The sequence below is a fragment of the Phoenix dactylifera genome, chromosome 4 (genome assembly GCF_009389715.1).
Source record: "Phoenix dactylifera cultivar Barhee BC4 chromosome 4, palm_55x_up_171113_PBpolish2nd_filt_p, whole genome shotgun sequence".
NCBI classification, from domain to species: Eukaryota; Viridiplantae; Streptophyta; class Magnoliopsida; order Arecales; family Arecaceae; genus Phoenix; species Phoenix dactylifera.
In genome coordinates, this window is record NC_052395.1 from 20,024,847 (window position 1) to 20,045,675 (window position 20,829).

General features: G+C 34.6%; 2 protein-coding genes across 2 annotated transcripts; one reads left to right on the forward strand and one right to left on the reverse strand.

Annotated features, from left to right (window-relative positions):
- The first annotated feature begins 8,914 nt into the window (after positions 1-8,914).
- On the forward strand, positions 8,915-10,406 carry LOC103713974 (protein indeterminate-domain 11-like). The gene is made up of 4 exons (XM_008801039.2): positions 8,915-9,041; positions 9,153-9,540; positions 9,627-9,735; positions 9,831-10,406. Exons 1-4 carry the CDS (start codon positions 8,915-8,917, stop codon positions 10,404-10,406), a joined length of 1,200 nt encoding a protein of 399 aa, XP_008799261.2.
- A 7,162-nt stretch (positions 10,407-17,568) lies between these two features.
- Positions 17,569-19,294, reverse strand: LOC103712823 (scopoletin glucosyltransferase-like). The gene has a single exon (XM_008799462.3). It carries the CDS (start codon positions 19,292-19,294, stop codon positions 17,852-17,854), a length of 1,443 nt encoding a protein of 480 aa, XP_008797684.2. The 3' UTR covers positions 17,569-17,851.
- Between the last annotated feature and the right edge of the window lie 1,535 nt (positions 19,295-20,829).

Genomic DNA, 20,829 nt, shown 5'->3' on the forward strand with positions numbered 1-20,829 from the left:
TTTAAATATTTTAGCATGTATTTTAGCATATTAGCACAATAAAAATAAGTTAGAGTCTATCAAAATACATGATTTTTTTAAATATTTAGTAGCAAAGATTAGGGTCAATGGTGAGAATTTTCGATTTAGATATGCCATTATTGATTTTGGAGTTATGAGGAATAGTTACACTTTTCTCTCAATAGGAATATAATCCATATTAGCACAATAAAAATCATCCATTTTTGTGTATGCATGATGCATAAGTTAGAGTCAATCCAAATACATGATTTTTTAAAAAAAATTAGTACAAATGCCGGGGTCAATGGTGAGAATTTTTGATTTGGATACCCCATTATTGATTTTAGAGTTAAGAAGAGTAGATACACTTTTCTATGAATACAAGAAGAATAGGGGAAGGATATCATGCCTTCTATTGAAATTTCAATAAAATTCCATGTACCATATTTTTGGATGCTTATCAATTCATAACCAAAACCAACAGACTACTATTTCTCTTTATTTTGGGGGCTTATCATGCCTTCTTGTATCCTCCCCATACATGCCTTAGTGCGGGATGGGGCGGATAAAGTACGTCAATATATATCACTATAATAAAAGAGATTATTAATGACAAAAAATTTGATAATAAAAGAAATTTTGTCAATAAAACTAAAACTTTGGCGACAAAAAGTAGCTTTCATCATTCTACTAGAATTAGCAATTTTTCATAATGAAAATTATTTTTGTTAGAAAATTATGTCACCGAATGTCCGGTACAAATTGTCACCATATGGAGAGAATTTTTTTGTGACAATCTTTACGATATCATGACAAAAGTTTATCGTCACTAACAATTCATAAATTTCATGATGAAATATCTTGAGTTACTACATATGTTTAGTTTTGATGTCTTAAATTTCTCGTCACTTATTCATGTTTTATTTACAAAGACTAGAAATTATCTATAATTGCTTTTGTGACAAAAATAATAGTATTACTAAATATCTAGGGCCAATTCTCACCATATGGAGGGAATTTTTTTATGACAATCTTTATGACAAAGTTTATCATCAATAAGATTTTGTAAATTTCATGATAAAATATCTTTAATTACTAAATATGTATGCCGTTACAGACTTAAATTTTTCTTCATCTATTCTTATTTTATTTCAAAAAATTACAATTTTATTATAATTATTGTTCATGACAAAAATAATAACTTTACCAATGGTTGCAATTTTCATGACGATAGTAATGTCTCATCACCAAACTATTATTAATAAAAAAAATTTCACAAAATTTTTTTGGCATCACAAGTATGATACTAATTTTACATAGTTTTGAGAAATCTTTTCTATGAAGATTTTTACTATACTATGACAAAATATTGTTGCGACAAAATATTACTGTAATTATCATTAAAAATATATAGTAATTAATTATATATAACTATTGTTGGTGACAATAAAATTTCATCACCAATAACTGTAATTTTGTTAACAAAAATAAAGGTTTGTCATCAAATAAGTATTAGTGATTTTTTTAGCAGCAAAAATTATATCTGTGAAAAAATTTTATCGCCATAAATATGATACCAAAAGTTATGGTAACAAGTTAATGATCTAAGATTAATTATTAAACTTGCATAGAGTTTGATTCAACAAAGAGTTTGAATCACTTATCCAACATAATTTGAATTAAAAATATATTAACAATTAAATGATTTAAATTATTTAAGTTTTTCTATATTAAATGAGATTACTACTTTTTAATTGAAGCATTAATAAAAAGAATCATAAATTATTGATACTTTTGAATATTGGAGTATATGAAATTATTGATACTTTTAAATATTTTAAATAAAAAGATTTTCAAAATATTATAGATAAGAAAATAAAGTTAATCATTTTGTTTATCAAAAGAAAGAGGGTTGATTTTTTTATGAAAATAATTAATTATTAAAATATGAATTATCCTAATATATTTGAAATGACCATATTTTTACAATGTGAACAAGTTTGAATAAGTAAAATAAACTATAATTATATATTAGAATTAATATTGTCATAGTGGCTTCTAGCAAGCAACAATCTAAAATATTTTAGGTACGATCCATTGTATAGGAGTACATAAAAGGAATAGACTCAGTCAGACAACATCCAACCCATTCTCAACTCTAATATTCATTATTGAATCTTTTAGTGATGAAGAGTGCCATCCATTATTTTTTTACATTTTATGATGAATAATATTGTCATAAAAATATAAATTTTTGACGATGAGATTGTTTACGTCACCTTATATTAATTTTTAGTTTTTATCCAAGTCTGATCAGATGCAAGGTTTTCTATCTAAATTCAATCCGAACCAAATGTTGAAATGGATACAGTCGAATAATATCTGACTCATTTTCAACTCTAAAATCCATTATTAAATCTTTTAGCGACAAAGTACCATTTATCGACAAAATTCTTTTACTTTTTATAACAAAAAATATTATCACAAAAATATGAAATTTTTTGATGACGAGTTTTGTTTGCATCACCACAAATAAGTCTTTGGTGATGAAAAATATGCCATATCGTGATAAAATTTTTAATTTCTTGTGATAGAAACTATCATCACTAAATGCTTTACCATTTTGTGTTGAATATATTTTTATTATAATTAATATATATTTGTTGACGAAATTTTCTATCGTCACTATACACCTATAGCGACATACTTTCCTAACGAGCATTTTATCAATTTTTTTTGTCACCAAAATTCTTTTATGATGAGATTGACTTTTTTTGGTGATGATGTTTTTCATCAAAATATTATTTTTTATTGTAGTCTTGGAGTGGGGTGGGTAGAGTTAAATGAGACAGGTTGGACGGATCGGGTCAAGTAAAACTACAAAATTTATTATTTTTTTGCATACAAATCAATTTTTTTACCTTAAGAAGAAATTTTTTGAAGAGCTATATATATATATATCTGAATCGGGGTCAAGATGGGTTTTATCATTACTCGTGCCCAACCCAAATCCTCTACAAGTCAGGTAAAGCTCGGCCTATTAGGACTTGGTTAAGTTGGGTACCGGCGGAGTAAATTGCCACCCCTAGTTTTAAATTACTTCTACAAATGTGAGTTTTTATCAAATCTTACTAATGAAAGAAAAGAAAGCAAGAAAAGCAGCTTCACTAGTTGGATGATATTGTTTTTGATATTGTAGCATGAATAGTGCCATATAGTAATCTTGTATTTCATTTAAAGGAAACTTTCTAAATTACCCCTAGACCCTATTAAATACCAAAAACACGTTACAATATTAAATTGCAACCGTTGGCTTTTATGCTTCAATTTACTCCTCCAAAGCACCAGTTAAATGTATGTGGTCCAAGTATCCCTTCATAAATTAATGATCATGCAATTATAGTCCTCTATTGCTTGAATTGACAATAAGTCGACATATGTATGTGTATGTATGTATGTGTGTGCGTGCATGCATGTGTGTGTACATATATATATGTATGTATTTATGCATGAGCACAATATACATGTAGCATGTACATAAACCAAAGGTATGTGTGAGGTATATGCTAATAAGGTTGCTATGATTTGAAGCCATATCCAATTGGATGAAATTTGAAGATGTGGGTTGCAAAGTAAGAATCCAAACTATTGAATCTATAATCTCTAAATTATATGTCGACTAAGGTTTCTTTTTTCTTTTCCAAAATTTTCTTGTCTATATACATCAATTTATGTTGAAAGGGATAATATATATGGATAGAGCTAATGCCCTAAGATGCATCATAGGCCAGGCTATCTTAATAAACACTCTCTTCCCCTGATAAATACTATTCAATCCCTCTTTTCTTATCAAATAAATACTTTGCAACTCTTCCTTTCTTTAACTTTGACCGCTGTTATAGTCGTAGTATAGTGTTAGGAATGAAAGTATGAAGCCGTAACACAGTGAGGAGTCTCCAGGGCCAAGGAAGTAGACGAAAGAGATAGCTTGGTAATAGTCTTTGCTTAGCCCTAATCCTCAACTAATATATCTTTTTTATTTTTATTTTTATTTTTATTTTGCAAATCCTTAGCTTAGCCCTAATCCTCAACTAATATATCTTTCTTATTTTTATTTTTATTTTTGTTTTGTAAATCCTTAGCGATATTAGAAATACAACTGCGCTGATAGTACGGGTTCAATCAACTGGCCTTGATTACAAATTTACAAGAAAAATTGTTGAAAAATTGAATTAGTTGGTGATTGCATTCATTGGTTACGAATCGATGATTTGCAGAACATAGAATTGCCATCTTCGCATGCCTGTGCAATATTTGGAATTAAAAATTTTTAGCTAAAATTTTATCATGTGATGATATTTATATTGGTTTATGGTTTTTCTCTTTATAGATCATTTCATCAAATAGAATTGATCTGTGGCTATATGGATGCAATAGTTCTATTTTTAAAGCATCCTGTGGCAACTTCAGCAAATCAAGTTGAAAGTAATAATATATTTTGCCCTTTCCTTGCTACCTCTGGGAACAAGTGAAGAGAGGACCCACCTTTTTTACTCCTTCCTCCCATCAGATCTCTTCTTCTTCTCTATTTTTCTATTAATCTTACAATAGTATATTCTAAATAAAGAAAGAATGAGGGTTCTATAATTTTCTTCCTTTCATTTATTAAGTCCTGCTTTTCTACTTGCATGTTATTTTTTGAAACTATTAAATTTGTTCATACAAGATTTCAACTTAATTTTATGAGTAAATGAGATTTTTAAGAACAAAAGGGTTCTTTCTCTATTGGAGTTTTTATCAATAATTACCTAAATAGTTTACAATTGAAATTCATGTAAAGTTGCCCCATTGTTCCATGTCTATTTTATAAATGTAAAATTTTGAAAACTGTTCTTACTTGTATATGTTGTACTTCTATTATTTTTTTAACTTTTTAAGAATCAATAATAGTTATTAATTTATGAGAAATGTATATATAATTTTTAGTTGGTTTTTAAAAACAATTTTTAGTTGGATTTATATCTTTTGGATTATTGGGTTTGCAAGCCATAAAAGATCTTAGTGTATTCATGTTAAGATGCATGCCTCATCTATGAGGAATTTGAAAGCATACTTATTCCCAGTACTTGTATGAATCGTTTTGAATAAAAACTAAATATTTGAACTGATATATATCATTATAGTTAGTAGAATAGAATTTGTGAAACATAGGGTTAACACCCTTAGATTAGCTATAGTTAACTTATAACCATCTTGAGGCATAACAATTATTCTTCTATAAATATTAAAAGGCAACTATTTTATCTTTTATAGATGTTCACATACCAAGAGTTGTTGTCATATAAAAATTGTATGATGGTAAATTTTGTAGACACTATTTAAATTGAGCAAACATAAATCAATACATATTTGTTACTATTTGGATCTTTTCTAACCTAATTGTTTATTTAAGTGGTGGAATTGAGTTCTAACACAATTTTATGTAGTAGTAAAGTCTAATCATTAACAACTAGGACAATACTAATCCAAAAATGACAGGAAATAAGCTCAAACTATATGCTAAGAGATTTGCATGTAAATACTTATTGCTAAAATTATCTTAGTTCTACTAACTTTAGAGTGATTGTCTTGTGAAAAGGTAGTTTCGCATTCAAGTCTAAAAATTCATAAATCTATCAAAGTTTTTTGCTTTTAATTAGAAGCAGATGGCTATTTATCACTATCACATTTATATAAGATGCCATCCATATTTTTTATAAAACCAAATATATTTATTATTATCTAAAATATTTAGACTAAGTTTATATCACCTTCTTGTTACCTTTTGTACCTTAAAGAATGGTCATAATTGTTTTTAATTTTGTTGACTCAATCTTGCATGTTAGATTAGAAAGAGTATAGGATATTTTTCTTGAGAAAGAAAAGGAGTCCCACCCATATTAACTAGAGTTACATTTGGTCCTAATCGATATCTTCTTTTTGTCTCAGGTATGTCCAAATAAACCTTATTTGCTTATATGTCTGTTCATACATTTGACTTTTTCTTTTCATAAGCATGTTCTTTATTTCGTCTAGATATTACTTTTCATTGAGGGAAAGAAATGAATTTACAATAAGGTATGTTCATGTGTGCTGACTTGAGATATCAAATCATATTCTATTTTAATAACCGTTATTTCATTACAGGGTTTTATAAGATTATCAGGTTCATATTACCTATGTTCTTATTAATAACTATTCTCATTCATAAATATAATCTTTAGAATGTCTCTTGTTTTTGCTAAATTTTTAGTAAGATTAGGAAGCTTCATAAAGTTATGAGGTTCAACTTACATGTGTTCTTATTGGTAGCAATATTTGTTGGTAGATAAGAACTTCAACAATTGTGCGATTTAAGTTAAATTTTTACACATGTAGCATTTGAATAGATATTAGAGAAATAAAAAACAAATAGAGTCATGATGGAGAAGTTTCCATAGATAAGGAATAGAAGGATCAGAAACAAGTAAATTAGGAAACGAAATGCATGTTTTAAAAAAGAAATTTTGACCACATCTCAATATATGTCTAGTAAATTGGACTCTTAATTATATTCTTAATAAGGCGATCATTCTTATTAGACTTGCAGTGCTACCTCCTGATCTTTTTTTTTTTTTTTTTTTTGCACACATATAACAAAAGGGAAGTTAAGAATTCTAGTAGGTCCTAGATTTATCAAACAGAAGAAAAGTTGCTAACAAATTAAGGGCGAGAAATATCTAATGATTTGGATAATCCCTCAAGGTAAATGTCTTATAGGATGGACTTCTATTATATGGTTGTGGAGCAAATTTCTTGAAATATTATATATCTTGCTATTTCTTTAGGTAGAACTCTTTATTAGGGAAGTATCTATATCTTTCAAAAAATTGGTACTGATATTCAAACAATTATTTTTGTCAAAAGGCCAAAGGTAATGGTTTAGATGCAACTTAGTAGCATGGTAGATGCTATATATTGTCCCTTTGCAAGTGTTGCCAGGTAGGTATGTGCTGGTCTTGATAATTGACATGCATCTATTAAAATTTAGAAAATTAATTAATAGTTGATAGCCTATAGCTAATGGGGCACATGTATTTACAGGAGCCATCTCATTTTGAATAAGAGTGCAATACATAGTGGTAGCATCATGATACTATCTACCAAGGCAATGTGGTACTTGACAAAGGATGCTCTTATGTGCATATTGAAACTTGACCCAGAAACTCTTCTCACATTATTGAGTTCATGTGAGACAAAACTTACATGTTACCTTTAACAATGCCTTGCCCACATCATACTGTTCTTCACTATATCCACCAATATCAGTGTCCTTGCAACTACTGAGAGTTGTCAGAATCTTCGATCTTTAACACTTTAGAAACCACTTGTCAGGGAGACAGAGAGTCTAAGATAAGATAAGAGACTTAAAAGCTCAATCTACTAGTTTTTTAAGCCCAACCATGCATATGAATTCTTTCTTCAGATATTATTTACTCAATATGGGGTTAAACCTCACATGATCTTTAGCAGTTGGTAGTTTATACTTTATAGTCAAAGGTTATAACATGTAATGCGTTGGAGCTATCTCATTTCGAGACGAATGTAATACATCAGAGGAAGCATTGTGACGGTGTAATCTAGGCAGTACGGCAACCGCACCTTCAAGGCTGGGAGATAAAAGAGATATTAAACCCATTTTCAATCTATTTGCATTTTTTATTTCTCCTTCATAATTTTACTATATTCTCCTTTTGAACTCAAAAGTGTCATTTGAGTATGAAACAGCTAAAAGGATTGTGAGATTGATGAGAGATAGGGAGATTAAAGAGAACAAAAAGGAGATGGGTAGGGATTTCGGTGCTTATATCTTTGTTCTTGTGGAGAGGGTTTATTGTAGTTTCCAAGGTTATCTAAGGCATCATTTGGTAGAGTTATTGCTAGTACAGCTTTCGAAAGTAGAGATTTTTAAAGTAAAACTTTTATAAAAAGCTATTTGCTGTTTGGTAACTATATTTTTAGAGTAATGTGGAACTTTAATATATATTTGGTAAACAAACTAAGAAAGTACTTTTAGTATGACAAAATGACCATAAATGATATTGCATAGTATTATACAATAGAATATAATAAAATATAGTACGTATTAATACATAAATATATGATATAGTATAATATTACTATAATATAACATTATTATAATATAGTATATAATATTATATAATGTAGCATAATAATATAACATAAATTGATATTATGTAACATAACGTATCAATGTATTATGATATAATACATATAAAATTTTATATTTATAGTATAATACGATAATAAAGGTATAAAATATTATAATTATTATCATTATATATTAATATTTATTAATATAATATTTTTAGGAACTAATTTTTGTAATTATAATATTTTGTCATGGGTATTTTAGTCTAAAAAAAATTTATAAATCAAAATAACTTTCCGACGCATGTTAAAAGTGTTTTTTCAAAGGAACTCCCAATAAACTATTTTAGTTTTCTCGCAAAGCAACAATAACTTTTTGATTTTTTTACCAAACACTTATATTCCATCCAAAAGTATTTTTAGAGGGTTAGAAAGTGATTTCTAGTCCACCAAAAGCTCTACCAAGCAAAGTCTAAGTAGATTCCTCACCTAAGTTTTGCTAATTAGTCAAAAAATTGAAAAGTAAATATCTCATGTCCAATTGTCTATTAATTTCTCTAGTTTCCATTTTTTTTCTTTCTTTTTTGTACCCATTTCATTTCTAATGAAATGTAAGTGGTCTTTTGCACCATTTTGCTAAAAAAACGCCCTTCTTAGCTACTTTTTATGAATTCTCAGCTAATTAAATTCGGAATTTTTTTCTTCCAGCGCTATCTTCGCAAGGATGTCTAGAGATGATTCTACTATTGTCCCTCCAGCCCAAGTTCCAGATGAAGACGTAAACCGGAGTCACGATTCTCCAGAAAATCAACAGAGACCCAGGAGGAGGAGAAACAAACCAGGAAACCCCGGTGCTTCTCTCTATATGCTGACTTACCCTTGATTCATTTATTTGTTTTCTTTTTAATTGTGGATTGCTGTTCCTTCTTAATACGATTAACTAATTCCACTTGTTGAAATAGACCCAAGGGCCAAGGTGATCGCTCTGTCACCAAGGGAATTATTGGCAAAAGCTGACTACTTCTGTCAGATGTGCCCTAGGGTGTTCCAAACACAGCAAAAGCTCCAAGTCCATCAACGGAGCCACAGCATCCCATGGATATTTCAACCAAGCGACCGTAATGATCTCAAGCCTGTGTACGTTTGTCCCGAGCCCACCTGCGTTCACCACAACCCTCTTCGCGCACTCAGCGACATTACCGGGATAAAGAAGCATTACTACCGCAAGCACTGCGAACCAAAGTGGCGATGCGATAAGTGCCGCAAGATGTACGCCGTGGAGGCGGATTTGAAGGCGCACAGGAAGATATGCAGCACATACCGGTGTGAGTGCGGCCGTCCATTCCCGGGGTGAGGCTGCCAGTCTCTCCAGTTCATTCCATCTGCGACTCCATGACCCTTACACTGCAATCAAGTGTTGTTGTGATTTAATGCAGGAGAGAGGAATGTGATGCTCATAGACAACTACAGCAATGCGGAACGACTAGGGAGGAAATGAGATCCCCTAATGACAGCCTCAATCTCCTGTTATGGCTTTCTGAAGAGGTAAGATATAACCGGTCCTCTTCACTGACATGCTACCTGATCATCTTGATTTCTGAGCCATCATTTCATGGGATTTATTCATGGAGTTTTTGCAGAATCCTTCTTCCAACCATCCCGGCATGGTGTCCGGGACGGACTTAATATCGACGCCGCCGGTGCAGCATGAGGAGGTGGCGACGGGTGCGGCCGCAAGCGATCCATCGTCCTCATCATTCTTCGGTGGTTTATTAGGCTCGATGAACGGACAGCAGCAGAACGAGTTCCAAAGCTTTGCGCAAGAGACACCATACAGCTCCTCCTCACCCTCGTACTTCCATCAGGTGATCAACTTAACGGAGCAGTCACAGGGGAATGAGTTGCAGTGTTTTGGGCCTGGGTTGCAATTCTTTGGGCAGGATCCAGTCGTAAGTTCTTCCTTTCCTTTCGAGATTCCGAATATGGAGACTGACTATGTGGCTGCTATTTCTGTCGGACTGTCTGCACCAACCGAGGGCCAAGGAAGAAGGATGGATCCACCGATATACTCCAGTGGCATGGTACAGCCCGATCAGGGAGGACTGATGACCGTGCCTTTTAGTGGCCCGGAGGTGCAACCAGCGGCTCTGCTGCCAATACCGTCGCCAAGCCCTTCTCAGCTCGATGAGCTTGAGCGTCTGGTCATGGAAGATTGATTTCTTGCGACTCGAGGAGGTGGCGATTATTTATATCATTTGAACCTTTTGTGGATGGACTTTGTTATGCGGAAGTTGTCTTAATGGTGCTGACTTATTACCAAATATTTTGCTTATAAACATTTTGCAGACATTAGGAAATAATCAAGTTTTACCCAAAAAATAATCATCAAGTAGAACTGGGTAAAGAAAGAAAGATGTGATGGGTTCATAATTTTATTCTTCAGGCCATCTAATGCATGGTGCATGCGCTATGCACTTAGAAACTTTTTGGACTTTCAATCAGCATATCTGTGAGAAACTTTTTGTCTATGTGAAACTTTGTTTTTTTTATTGTCTATGGGGAGCTTGCTCCACGTAGAGATGAGAAAACAAGTCGGTTTTTAGGCAAAACTGCTCTGTTTTTGCTGTTCTTTAGAAAATTCTGAATCGCTTCAAAAGATGGACAACATCTATGCCCGAAGAAACTGATTGATTGTCATGGAGGAGCCTTCGGAAGACTAGCCTTGCTGTTTTTTTCTTCTTTTTTTTCTTTTTTTTTTCTTCAGATGGTAGATGCTCTGAATTCGCTCACTTTTCCTCCTGACGCTGAAAAAGAACTGATTCAGATTGCTGCACACTGAATAGGAAATTCTGATTGCAGATGGTTTGGATTCTCATTTGATGTCTTTACTTGCTGCCGAAAGTTGGATTCTTGCTCTTCTTATTAGCAAAACAAGGAAGAAGCTCTGTAATCTCTGAAATCTCCTGTGTTGTCTGCCGTTCTCTGTTTTTTTTTTTTTTTTTTTGGTCAGCGACTTCTCTGCTGGTTAAGCTCGTAACTTTGACTCTCTTGTACAGTTTTATTTAATAAATTTCAGGCGGCAGCCCTGCTGCTTCCCAATTCATCAAAAAGAGAGAAATGAGAAAACAACTGCAAGGAGCCCCTAGTGATTTTTTTTTTTGCAATGAGTTGATGAAACTCCTGCCCCTAATTCCATGTTCTCCTGTTCTCCTAGTTCCTATGTCCCATCTAAGAAATTGATCATCATCTAGACTCTTGATAGTGTAGAATGATTTGACCCCTAAAATCCAACCTGCTTATTTGATTTGTCTTGCAACTCTTCGCCACTAACATTCATGGGAAACATCACATGAATCTGTCCTCAGTTCACAAACAACTCTTAAGTAGACTTTGTATAAAAAGCAATTTATCAAATCTATATACTTTGTTAGCCTAGATGCACAAATATAATTGATAAATCAATACTTAAATATTTTTAATATTTAAAAATAGTAAATAAGAAGAATAAACTAGTAAATAATTAACTTGACAATAAAATAATAAAATGAAGAAAGAGAGAGAAGATGGCCTGTGAATCGAAGCACGCTGATGCGTTGTCCCAAAAAAGTTTATGCCCTCCACGTACGGATTTGCTGACACAGATCTCCTAAAGATATGATGACCCAGAACAGAACCACGTCTTCCCCATCAGTGCGCCTCCAGGGAAGAAAGAAGAGTACGTTTACGCTTGCAGATAGTTCAAAAGAAACTTAGAAAAATTATGAGGAGAAGAAAATTTTTTATTATTTCTTTTCTCTCCAATGATCTCTAGAGCCCTTTTTATATACGCTTTTGGAATAGGAAGAAGAGAAATATTCATTGTATTTGAAATGATCCTTAGAGCCCTTTATATAGGATCAGACGCGTCAAAAGAAGTAGACTCTCCTCCCGCGGATTGATGACGTGTCTTTTTGTACTCCTTTGATTCTGCGGCTTGTTGCATCTTGGCCGCCCATACGTTCTTCCTTCTTCGGGGGATCTTTCCATGCTTGCTCTTACGCATGGATGCATGACACTTGCCATGGCCTGCTTCCTTTGGGGATCTTTCCATGTTTGCTCCCTTCTTTGTGCACGGATGCTTGCCACTTGGCTGTTGACCAAGTCAAACGTTTGATTTTTAAATTTTGAAATATTTGATTTAATTCAACAATCCCCCACATAAATTAAATATTTTAAAAATTTAAAATCAAAATAAATTTAAAAATCAAAATAAAGTGCTGAGTATCTTTTATTATGTAATAGGTGTAGGTACCTTTCGGTTTGAACCTTTACTTAGTAATAATTAATTACCTCTATGGAGCCAAGATGGACTATGCCTTGAACCTTGGTCCATGGCTCAGATTTTATCAACAGCACACATAATATAGCGTGAATAATGTTCAAATCGGGTTTACGCTTTACAACCATGCGCAGGTATCTCTTCATGTGTGTTATTAGGGAACAACCCACTTTCCACAGTCGCGGCCTCGCGACTACATGCATATAGGTGAATCTTCAAAAGGGTACGAGCAAGTAGGTGCTCTGTCTCATGGGTCTCGGATTCATTAAGAGTAAAAACTCAACCTAACCCTTGCTTTTTATGAGCACTGATGTCCTACGGATAGAAAAAATAAATAGTGCTCCTTATTAGTTACCTATTTAGCTTGTTTCTACTTATTGAACCTTTCCACCGTGGTGACTTTATTTATGGGCTTAGCCCTATCCCCTTCGACAACTCTAGAACTACTGTTCTAGACAGTCCTTTGGTAAGCTGGTCAGCTAGATTTCTTTTGGATCTTACAAAATTTAGTGCAATCAAGTTATTTTTTAATTTGTATCTCAATGATTTATGATGCACTTTCAAGTACCTATTCATTTTCACATTTGCATTTTCTTGATTGCATTTATCTATAGCAGAACTGCAGTCACAGTAAATAGATATATATAGAAGGTAATGGTGAAGTCAAAAGAGGTAAATCTACCAGTAGATCTCTAAGCCACTCGGCCTCAATGCTAGTAGTATCTATGGCAATCATTTCAGATTATATAGTGCTCCTAGTCTCTACAGTTTGTTTGGTAGACTTCCATGATACAGCTGCACCTCCTAAAAGAAAGACAAAACCAGTGGTAAATTTGGTGTCAACTATATCACTGGTCCAATTGCATCACTATAGCCTTCTAGAACAGCAGGATAATCATAATAGTATAATTCCAGAGATATGGTACCTTTAAAGTATCAGAGAATTGTTTCTAGAGCAATCTAATGATCATTATTAGGATTGTGAGTATATATACTCAGTCGATTCACAGAGTATGTAATATCAGGTCTGGTATAATTTGCAAGAAACTCTAGAGAACGAATAATCTAGGCATACAAGCTTTGATTGACTAGATCACCTAAGTTCTTCTTTAGATAAAAAGATGGATTATAGGGAGTAGATATAGGATGACAATCAGAGTAGTGAAACTTTTTAAGAATCATTTTCATATAGTGGCTTAGGGACAAAGTTATTCTATTTTCATTCCTTATGATTTTAGTATTTAGGATTAAGTCTGTTTCTCCTAAACCTTTCATGTCAAATTTTAGATATGAAAATTATTTTACTTCATTAATAATTTCTAAGTTTGTTTCAAATATTAGGATATCATCTATATATAGAAATAAGATTATAATTTTGTTATTCTTTTTTTATAATACACACATTCATCTGTATTATAAATTTTAAATCAATTAGTTAGGATTATTTCATCAAATTTAAGGTGCTATTGTTTGGGGGTTTGTTTTAGACCATAAAGAGATTGAATCAACCTACATACCTTTTTCGCTTGACCTAGGATAATGAAACCTTTGGGTTGGTCCATGTAGATCTTTTCATCTAGGTTCCCATTCAAAAAAGCAGTTTTAACATCCATTTGATGTATAACTAGCTTATGAATAGAAGCCAAGGTAATAAGGATCCTAGTGGTAGTGATTCTAGCCACAGGGGCATAAACATCAAAGAAGTCAATCCCAGATTTTTGAGTAAAACCTTTGGCTACTAATCTAGCTTTGTATTTGTCTACAGTTCCATATGGCCTAAGTTTCTTCTTAAAGATCTATTTACACCTTATGGGTTTACTTCCTAGGATAGGTCTACCAATTCCCAAGTATGGTTTTGAACTATGGATTGCATTTCATTATCTATTGCTTCTTTCCAGAAGGGGGCATCTAAAGATTTCAAGGCATCCTCTAAAGAAGTGGAAGAGTCTTTTATTAGGAATGTGTAGTAGTCTTTTCCAAAAAATTTTTCAACTCTAGCTCTTTTACTTCTTCTAGGTTTAGTTTCTTCTTCTTCCTCTCTAAATTTGGTTCTGTTTGAACTAGTCCCTAAATTATTATTGGTATTTATTTGATCATTTATCCTTGTTCTAAAGAAAAATATACTTTCAAAGTAGATTACATCTCTTTCTTCCATTATGGTGTTATTATTAATTTTATTTATTTGAGAGTTAAATACTAAAAATCTATTAGCATTACTCTCAATTGCATATCCTATAAATATTGCATCTACTGTTTTGGGCCCAATCTTATTTTTTTTTTTCTGAAATTTTTACTTTAGCTAAGCACCCACACTTTTAAGTATTTCAAGTTAGGTTTTCTATGATTCCAGATTTCATATGGAGTTTTATCATTATGTTTAAATAAAATTCTATTCAAGATATAAGATGCAGTTACTAGTGTTTCCTCCTAAAGATTTTATGGTGTACCTGAACTAATTAGCATAGAGTTAATTATATCCATTAAGGTTCTATTCTTTCTTTCAGCTACTCCATTAGATTGGGGTGAATAGAAAGATGTCACTTCATGACTTATTCCATGTTCTTCACAGAACTGGGTTAGCTCAAATGAGGTATATTCACCTCCTCTATTAGACCTTAAGGTTTTAATCTCTTTATCTAATTGGTTTTCAGCCTCTGTTTATAGATTTTGAATTTATTTAAGACTTCATTTTTAGCTTTGATAACATAAAGATGACAATATTTAGAAATATCATCTATGAAAGTTACAAAATATTTGTTTCCACCCCTTGAGGTTCTCCCTGAGTCACACACATCACTATGTATGAGTTCAAGAAGATCGAAATCTCTACTTATAGAGTGGAAGGGTCTTTTAGGTAATTTGGTTCTCTACACATATCTTTTATTTATCATTATTCTTAAGTTCTGATTTTGTGATTAAATTCAAGTGCATTAAAGAGCAAATACAGTGATCAAAGATATATCATCGCAAAAGGCCTATGACTCTCTTATATAGACCTAAGACTCATGTGCCATACATGGCTTGTTGGCGGGATAATTGAAACTACTCCTAATCAACTACATGGAAGGAAAATTCAAATTCAAATTTAAACTTCTCTCATGCGGAACACATGCTGAAAATCAAATGGGGAAGGTGAGCATGAAATAAGTTCCTAATCAGCCACATAAGGGAAAATTCAAATTCAAAATCAAACTTCTCAGATTTAGTACTAAAGATTTCAGATGCGTGGGAAGCCATTGATTAGGAGAGAAGGTTTATGTCAAATAATTGTACTGATATCTAATTTGAACTTTAGATGTCTAGTTGAAAAATCCAAAGAATAACAGCCAGATTTGCTCCAGATCGGTAGTGGAGTACTTAGCTTACTTAAGTACTAGCCTCTCTTAGGTATGTAGGCCTTTTTGACAAGCTTTTCTTAGACACCGTTATTCAATGGATGATTTCACTAGATATTGTTTAATTTTATCCTAAATACAATATTAAGCTAGCTCGTATGAATTAACTAATTTTCGAATTTTCGTTTGAATGGAATCTGGAAATTACTCTATAAGGAGTCCAAATGGAGGTACTAATAAACCTCTTAGAGGTTAGGCAATCTAATATTTTGCTTGAAAAATTAAACACTAAAGTGAAACTAGCAAAAAAGTGTAACAACTAAAATATACTAAATCTTAAGATTTGATACAAATACTAATTTTGAATATGATAATCAGATTTAATGATTTTTGGAGATTAATCTGTGATATCATACCAAGATTGTGCATTCAATATGTGGCAATTATGATATCATACCAAGATTGGGCATGCAATATGTGGCAGTTGTGATATCATACCAAGATTGTACATGCAATATATGGCAATTGTGATATCATACCAAGATTGTGCATTCAATATGTGTCAGTTGTGATATCATACCAAGATTGTGAATGCAATATGCGGCAGTTGTGATATCATACCAAGATTGTGCATGCAATATGTGGCAATTGTGATATCATACACCGATTGTGCATGCAATATGTGGCAAAATGTATAATAAATATTGTAATTTAAAATTTAGTGCTAACAGTACATAAATTTTTCTAGATTGTTAGCCTAGATGCACAAATATAATTAATAAATCAATAATTAAATATTTCTAATATTCAAAAACAGTAAATAAGAAGAATAAACTAGCAAATAATTAACTTGAAAATAGAATAATAAAATGAAGAAAGAGAAAGAAGATGGTCCGTGGATCGAAATATGCTGATGCGTTGTCACAGAAAAGTTTATGCCTCCCACGCACGGGTCTGCTGGCACAGATCTCCTAAAGTTACGATGACCCAGTATAGAACCACGTCTTTTCCGTTAGTGCGCCTCCAGAGAAGAAAGAAGAGCACGTTCACGCTTGCAGATAGCTCAAAAAAAACTTTTAAAAAATTATAAAGAGAAGAAAAATAACCACGTCTTTCCCATCAGTGCGCCTCAAGGGAAGAAATAAGAGCACGTTCACACTTGCAGATAGCTCAAAAGAAACTTAGAGAAATTATAAGAAGAAAAATTTTTCTTTATTTTTTTCCCCAATGATCTCTAGAGCCCTTTTTATATAGGCTCCTGAAATAGAGAGTAGAGAAAATTTTCATTGTGTTTAAAATGATCTCTAGAACCCTTTATATAGGCTCAGGCGCGTCAAAAGAAGCAAACTCTCCTCCTGCAGATTGATGACGTATCTTCTTGTACTCCTTTGATCCTGCAGTTTGTTGCATCTTGGCCGCCCATGCTTCCTTCCTTCTTCGGAGGATCTTTCCATCCTTGCTCTTGCGCGTGGATGCGCAAAACTCGTCATGGTCTGCTTCCTTTGGGGATCTTTCCATGTTTGCTCTCTTACTTGTGGGCGGATGCTTGCCACTTAATCGTTGACCAAGTCAAATGTTTGATTTTTCAAATTTTAAAATAATCCCTACTGCTCCAGCCGCTCGCTGTAATAGCTTGCTTCACCAGCACATTGAGATTGACTGTCTTCATGAATCAATTTGATGGATTGTACCTTCTCCTGCGGGTGGAAAGGAAGTTTCAACATATTTAAGTGAAACAAAGTTCCTTTCTTGAAATACTTTCATAGGAATCACATATTACATAGGGATAATTTTGCATGAAGAGGCAAGGCACGTAACAAGTTCACAAGTTATTCATTACATGCTACTGGTCTACAAAAGAAACAACATTTCCGCGCGAGAAATTATACTTCTAATTTCATGCCACTTAATTCATTAGCAGGAGCTCAGACGTGTAATGGTTATCATGCTCTATGTTGCACGGGAAGCATAGCCCAGCCAATCATGAGCTTAGGCTGAAGAAACCAAGTCACTCTCTCACCCGTTTGGGTGCCAGCATCAACTCCTCTATTAGCCTGCTCATGTCCTTGAAAGATGAACCCTCGTCCTCCACGGCTCGTCTTGCTACCTCCCCCAAGCTCCTCGCTCTCGTCCTCCTCCTGTCCGCCTCCTCTCCGCTCCCCATCACCCAATCCACCGCCCTCTCAATCTTCTCACTCTTCACCACCACCTCCTCCCCTTCTCCTGCAATCCTCGCCCCAACTCGGACCCCGATCTCCAACACATCCACCACCAGCTTCTCGTTGAACGACTGATCGGCGAATATCGGCCATGTGACCATCGGCACGCCGGCGCTCACCCCTTCGAGCACCGAGTTCCATCCACAGTGCGTCAAAAAGCCTCCGACCGCCTCGTGGTTCAGTATCAGTATCTGCGGTGCCCATCCTCTTATGATCATGCCCCTCCCCTCGCTCCTCTCCTCGAATTCCTCTGAAAGCCACTCCACCCCCTCAGCACCGTCCGCCCTCACCACCCAAATGAATGCACGCCCGGAGGCCTCGAGGCCCCGTGCGATTTCCCGAAGCTGAGACGTGGTAAATTGGGTAAGGCTGCCAAAGCAAACATAAAGGACCGAGCCGGGCTTCTTGGAGTCCAGCCAAGCCAGACAGCCACCATGGTGGTCTGCAGAAGCTCTCTCCACCTTATCATAGGTGGTGCTCCCGTTGCACAAGGAAACCGGTCCGACACACCACGCCTTCTTTCCAATGATTTTGGTGTAATGCTCGGCATAGTGGAGCTCCATTTCGTAGCAGCTGTTAACTACCACGCCATAGCTCTGGGCTTCGGCCTCATGCATCCTCTCCAAGAGCCTGTTGAAGTCAGTGTTGGTTTTGAGTGGTGTAGGGAGCTGCGATCGTGTCATTTCGATCGGGTGCGGTAGGTCGGGCACGATGAATGGTTCATCATTGCTGGAAACGTTGTCTTGAGGCCTGTAGCGCTCAAGGAGGTGCAGCACGCAGAGGGAGAAGAAACCCATGCCATGGAAGATGAGGCGCGGGATGCCAAGCTCATGGGCGATGTCGGCAGTCCATGGGAGGAACATGTCAGAGATGAGGCAGTCCGGCTGGTGGCCGGCAAGAAGGTGGTGGAGGGGGCCGCGCAGAAGGGCGATGGCGTGGTGAACGCTTTGGAAATCGAGGCGTCCGATCGAAGCGGAGGCATCCCAGCCGTCGGGGAGACCTGTGTCGGCTGGAGGAGGGAGAGGGAGGCAGAGGAGGGAGATGGAATTGGAGTTGGCGCGTTGGATGGCGGAGGTGACAAGAGCAGTATTAGAGGGGGTGGTGATGATCGTGGAGGCCACACCACGGCAGGCAAAGAGCTTGGCCATGTCGAGCATGGGAATCAAGTGGCCGGCGGCCATGTAGGGGAAGAAGAACATGCGGAGCTGGTGGGGGGCGGCTTCTGAGCCCATTGGGTGTCTTTGGTGGGGTGAGTTAATGACCTTGTTGAATCTATTGAAATTTGATGCCTTGTTTGTAGAAATCTAAAGGGCTAGGGATTGATACTTGGATGAGTTTTTCTGTAATCTATTCGAAGAGAGAGAGAGAGAGAGAGTATGAACGGAGAGTCATGGCACCAAAAATCAGTCGTACGTACGACTCGTTCATGAGATTTTACAGGGAGTCTTCCTGGAAATATGGGCTCCCAAGGACTAAAGGCATGACATCTAATACTTGGAGTACGTTTAGGAATCTCTTGACCAGGTCTCCATGCATCAGTAACTTGCGACGAACCAGGATTCTTGCTTATCCTTCTCCCTCATGAGGGGGAAAGAAACAAGGGATTTGGAGTCTTTTGACGTTATCATTCCTTGTTTCTAGTTAAGCCGCATCTAGAACAGTCCCTATTTTATTACAATGCTAGCCTCGGTGACAAGCAATAGTAACCTAATAGCACGACATTTTTGTAAGATAACAGCAAGCTAATAATAAAACATGCATCAACATGTTTGAACAATGAAACATAGTTCATTCATGAATCCATTTACTTTCCAAAACACATAAGATATAAAAATAAAATAAACACAAGGACGAAAGGGTCTCTCTTTATTGTGGACTATATTTTCACGAATTATTGGAGCTACAAGTGCAAAGAAAGAATAATGCCTTAGAGGAGGAGTTCCAGCGGAAAGGCCAAGGAATGGACTAGTGAATTAACAATATTTGAAAATCTCAAAAATTCAAGAATGCTGTAGATTATTTTTCTAGAACAATTAAGACAGTGAATTAAATAAGGGTTCATGTAGAAAATATCAGTAATCATAGAACTGCAGGAAAATATCAATTAATCTCGTTAAAAATTTGATTCAAATTTGTAGCCTTTAGGAGCCAAAGGGGAAAACAACTCTGCTAGTTTTCAACAAAAAAACAACTCTGTTAGTAATCAACTTGTTTTACTCTCTATAAGCGCATGAACAAAGATTGATTAGACGTAATGAATTCTCCATAGAAAGCGTCTTTCGATCTGAGCTCAAGATACAATCCCAAAATTCAAGAGATAAAGGATGCATAATTGAAACAATATGGAGATGAATATTGGAATGTAGATAAGAGGAAAGGCCAAAAAAAAAGAGAGATTTCCAACCAAGTGCTTATGCAAGAAGACGAGTCATCTAGAGAAGCAGAGTTGGCATTGTGGAAAGGCACAATGCCAAAATTATAGAAGATTTAGTCATGTAAAAAATGCTTTCCATTTCAGAATAATCATTTGTTCTACTATTCTTGAAATAAAAATGATGATGATGATAGTGATAGTTGTTCTACACTTGTCAAGTTGCACTAATTAAAAAGTATATCAATGATAAATGGTACATATCTAGCTGCTATATCAACCATACTAGCTGCTATATCAACCATACGATATTTTACAAAATGAATATATCAATTAATTCACTTGATTGCCCATTAATAGTGAATAAATAAAAGGATCAATGACATTGCCATCAAG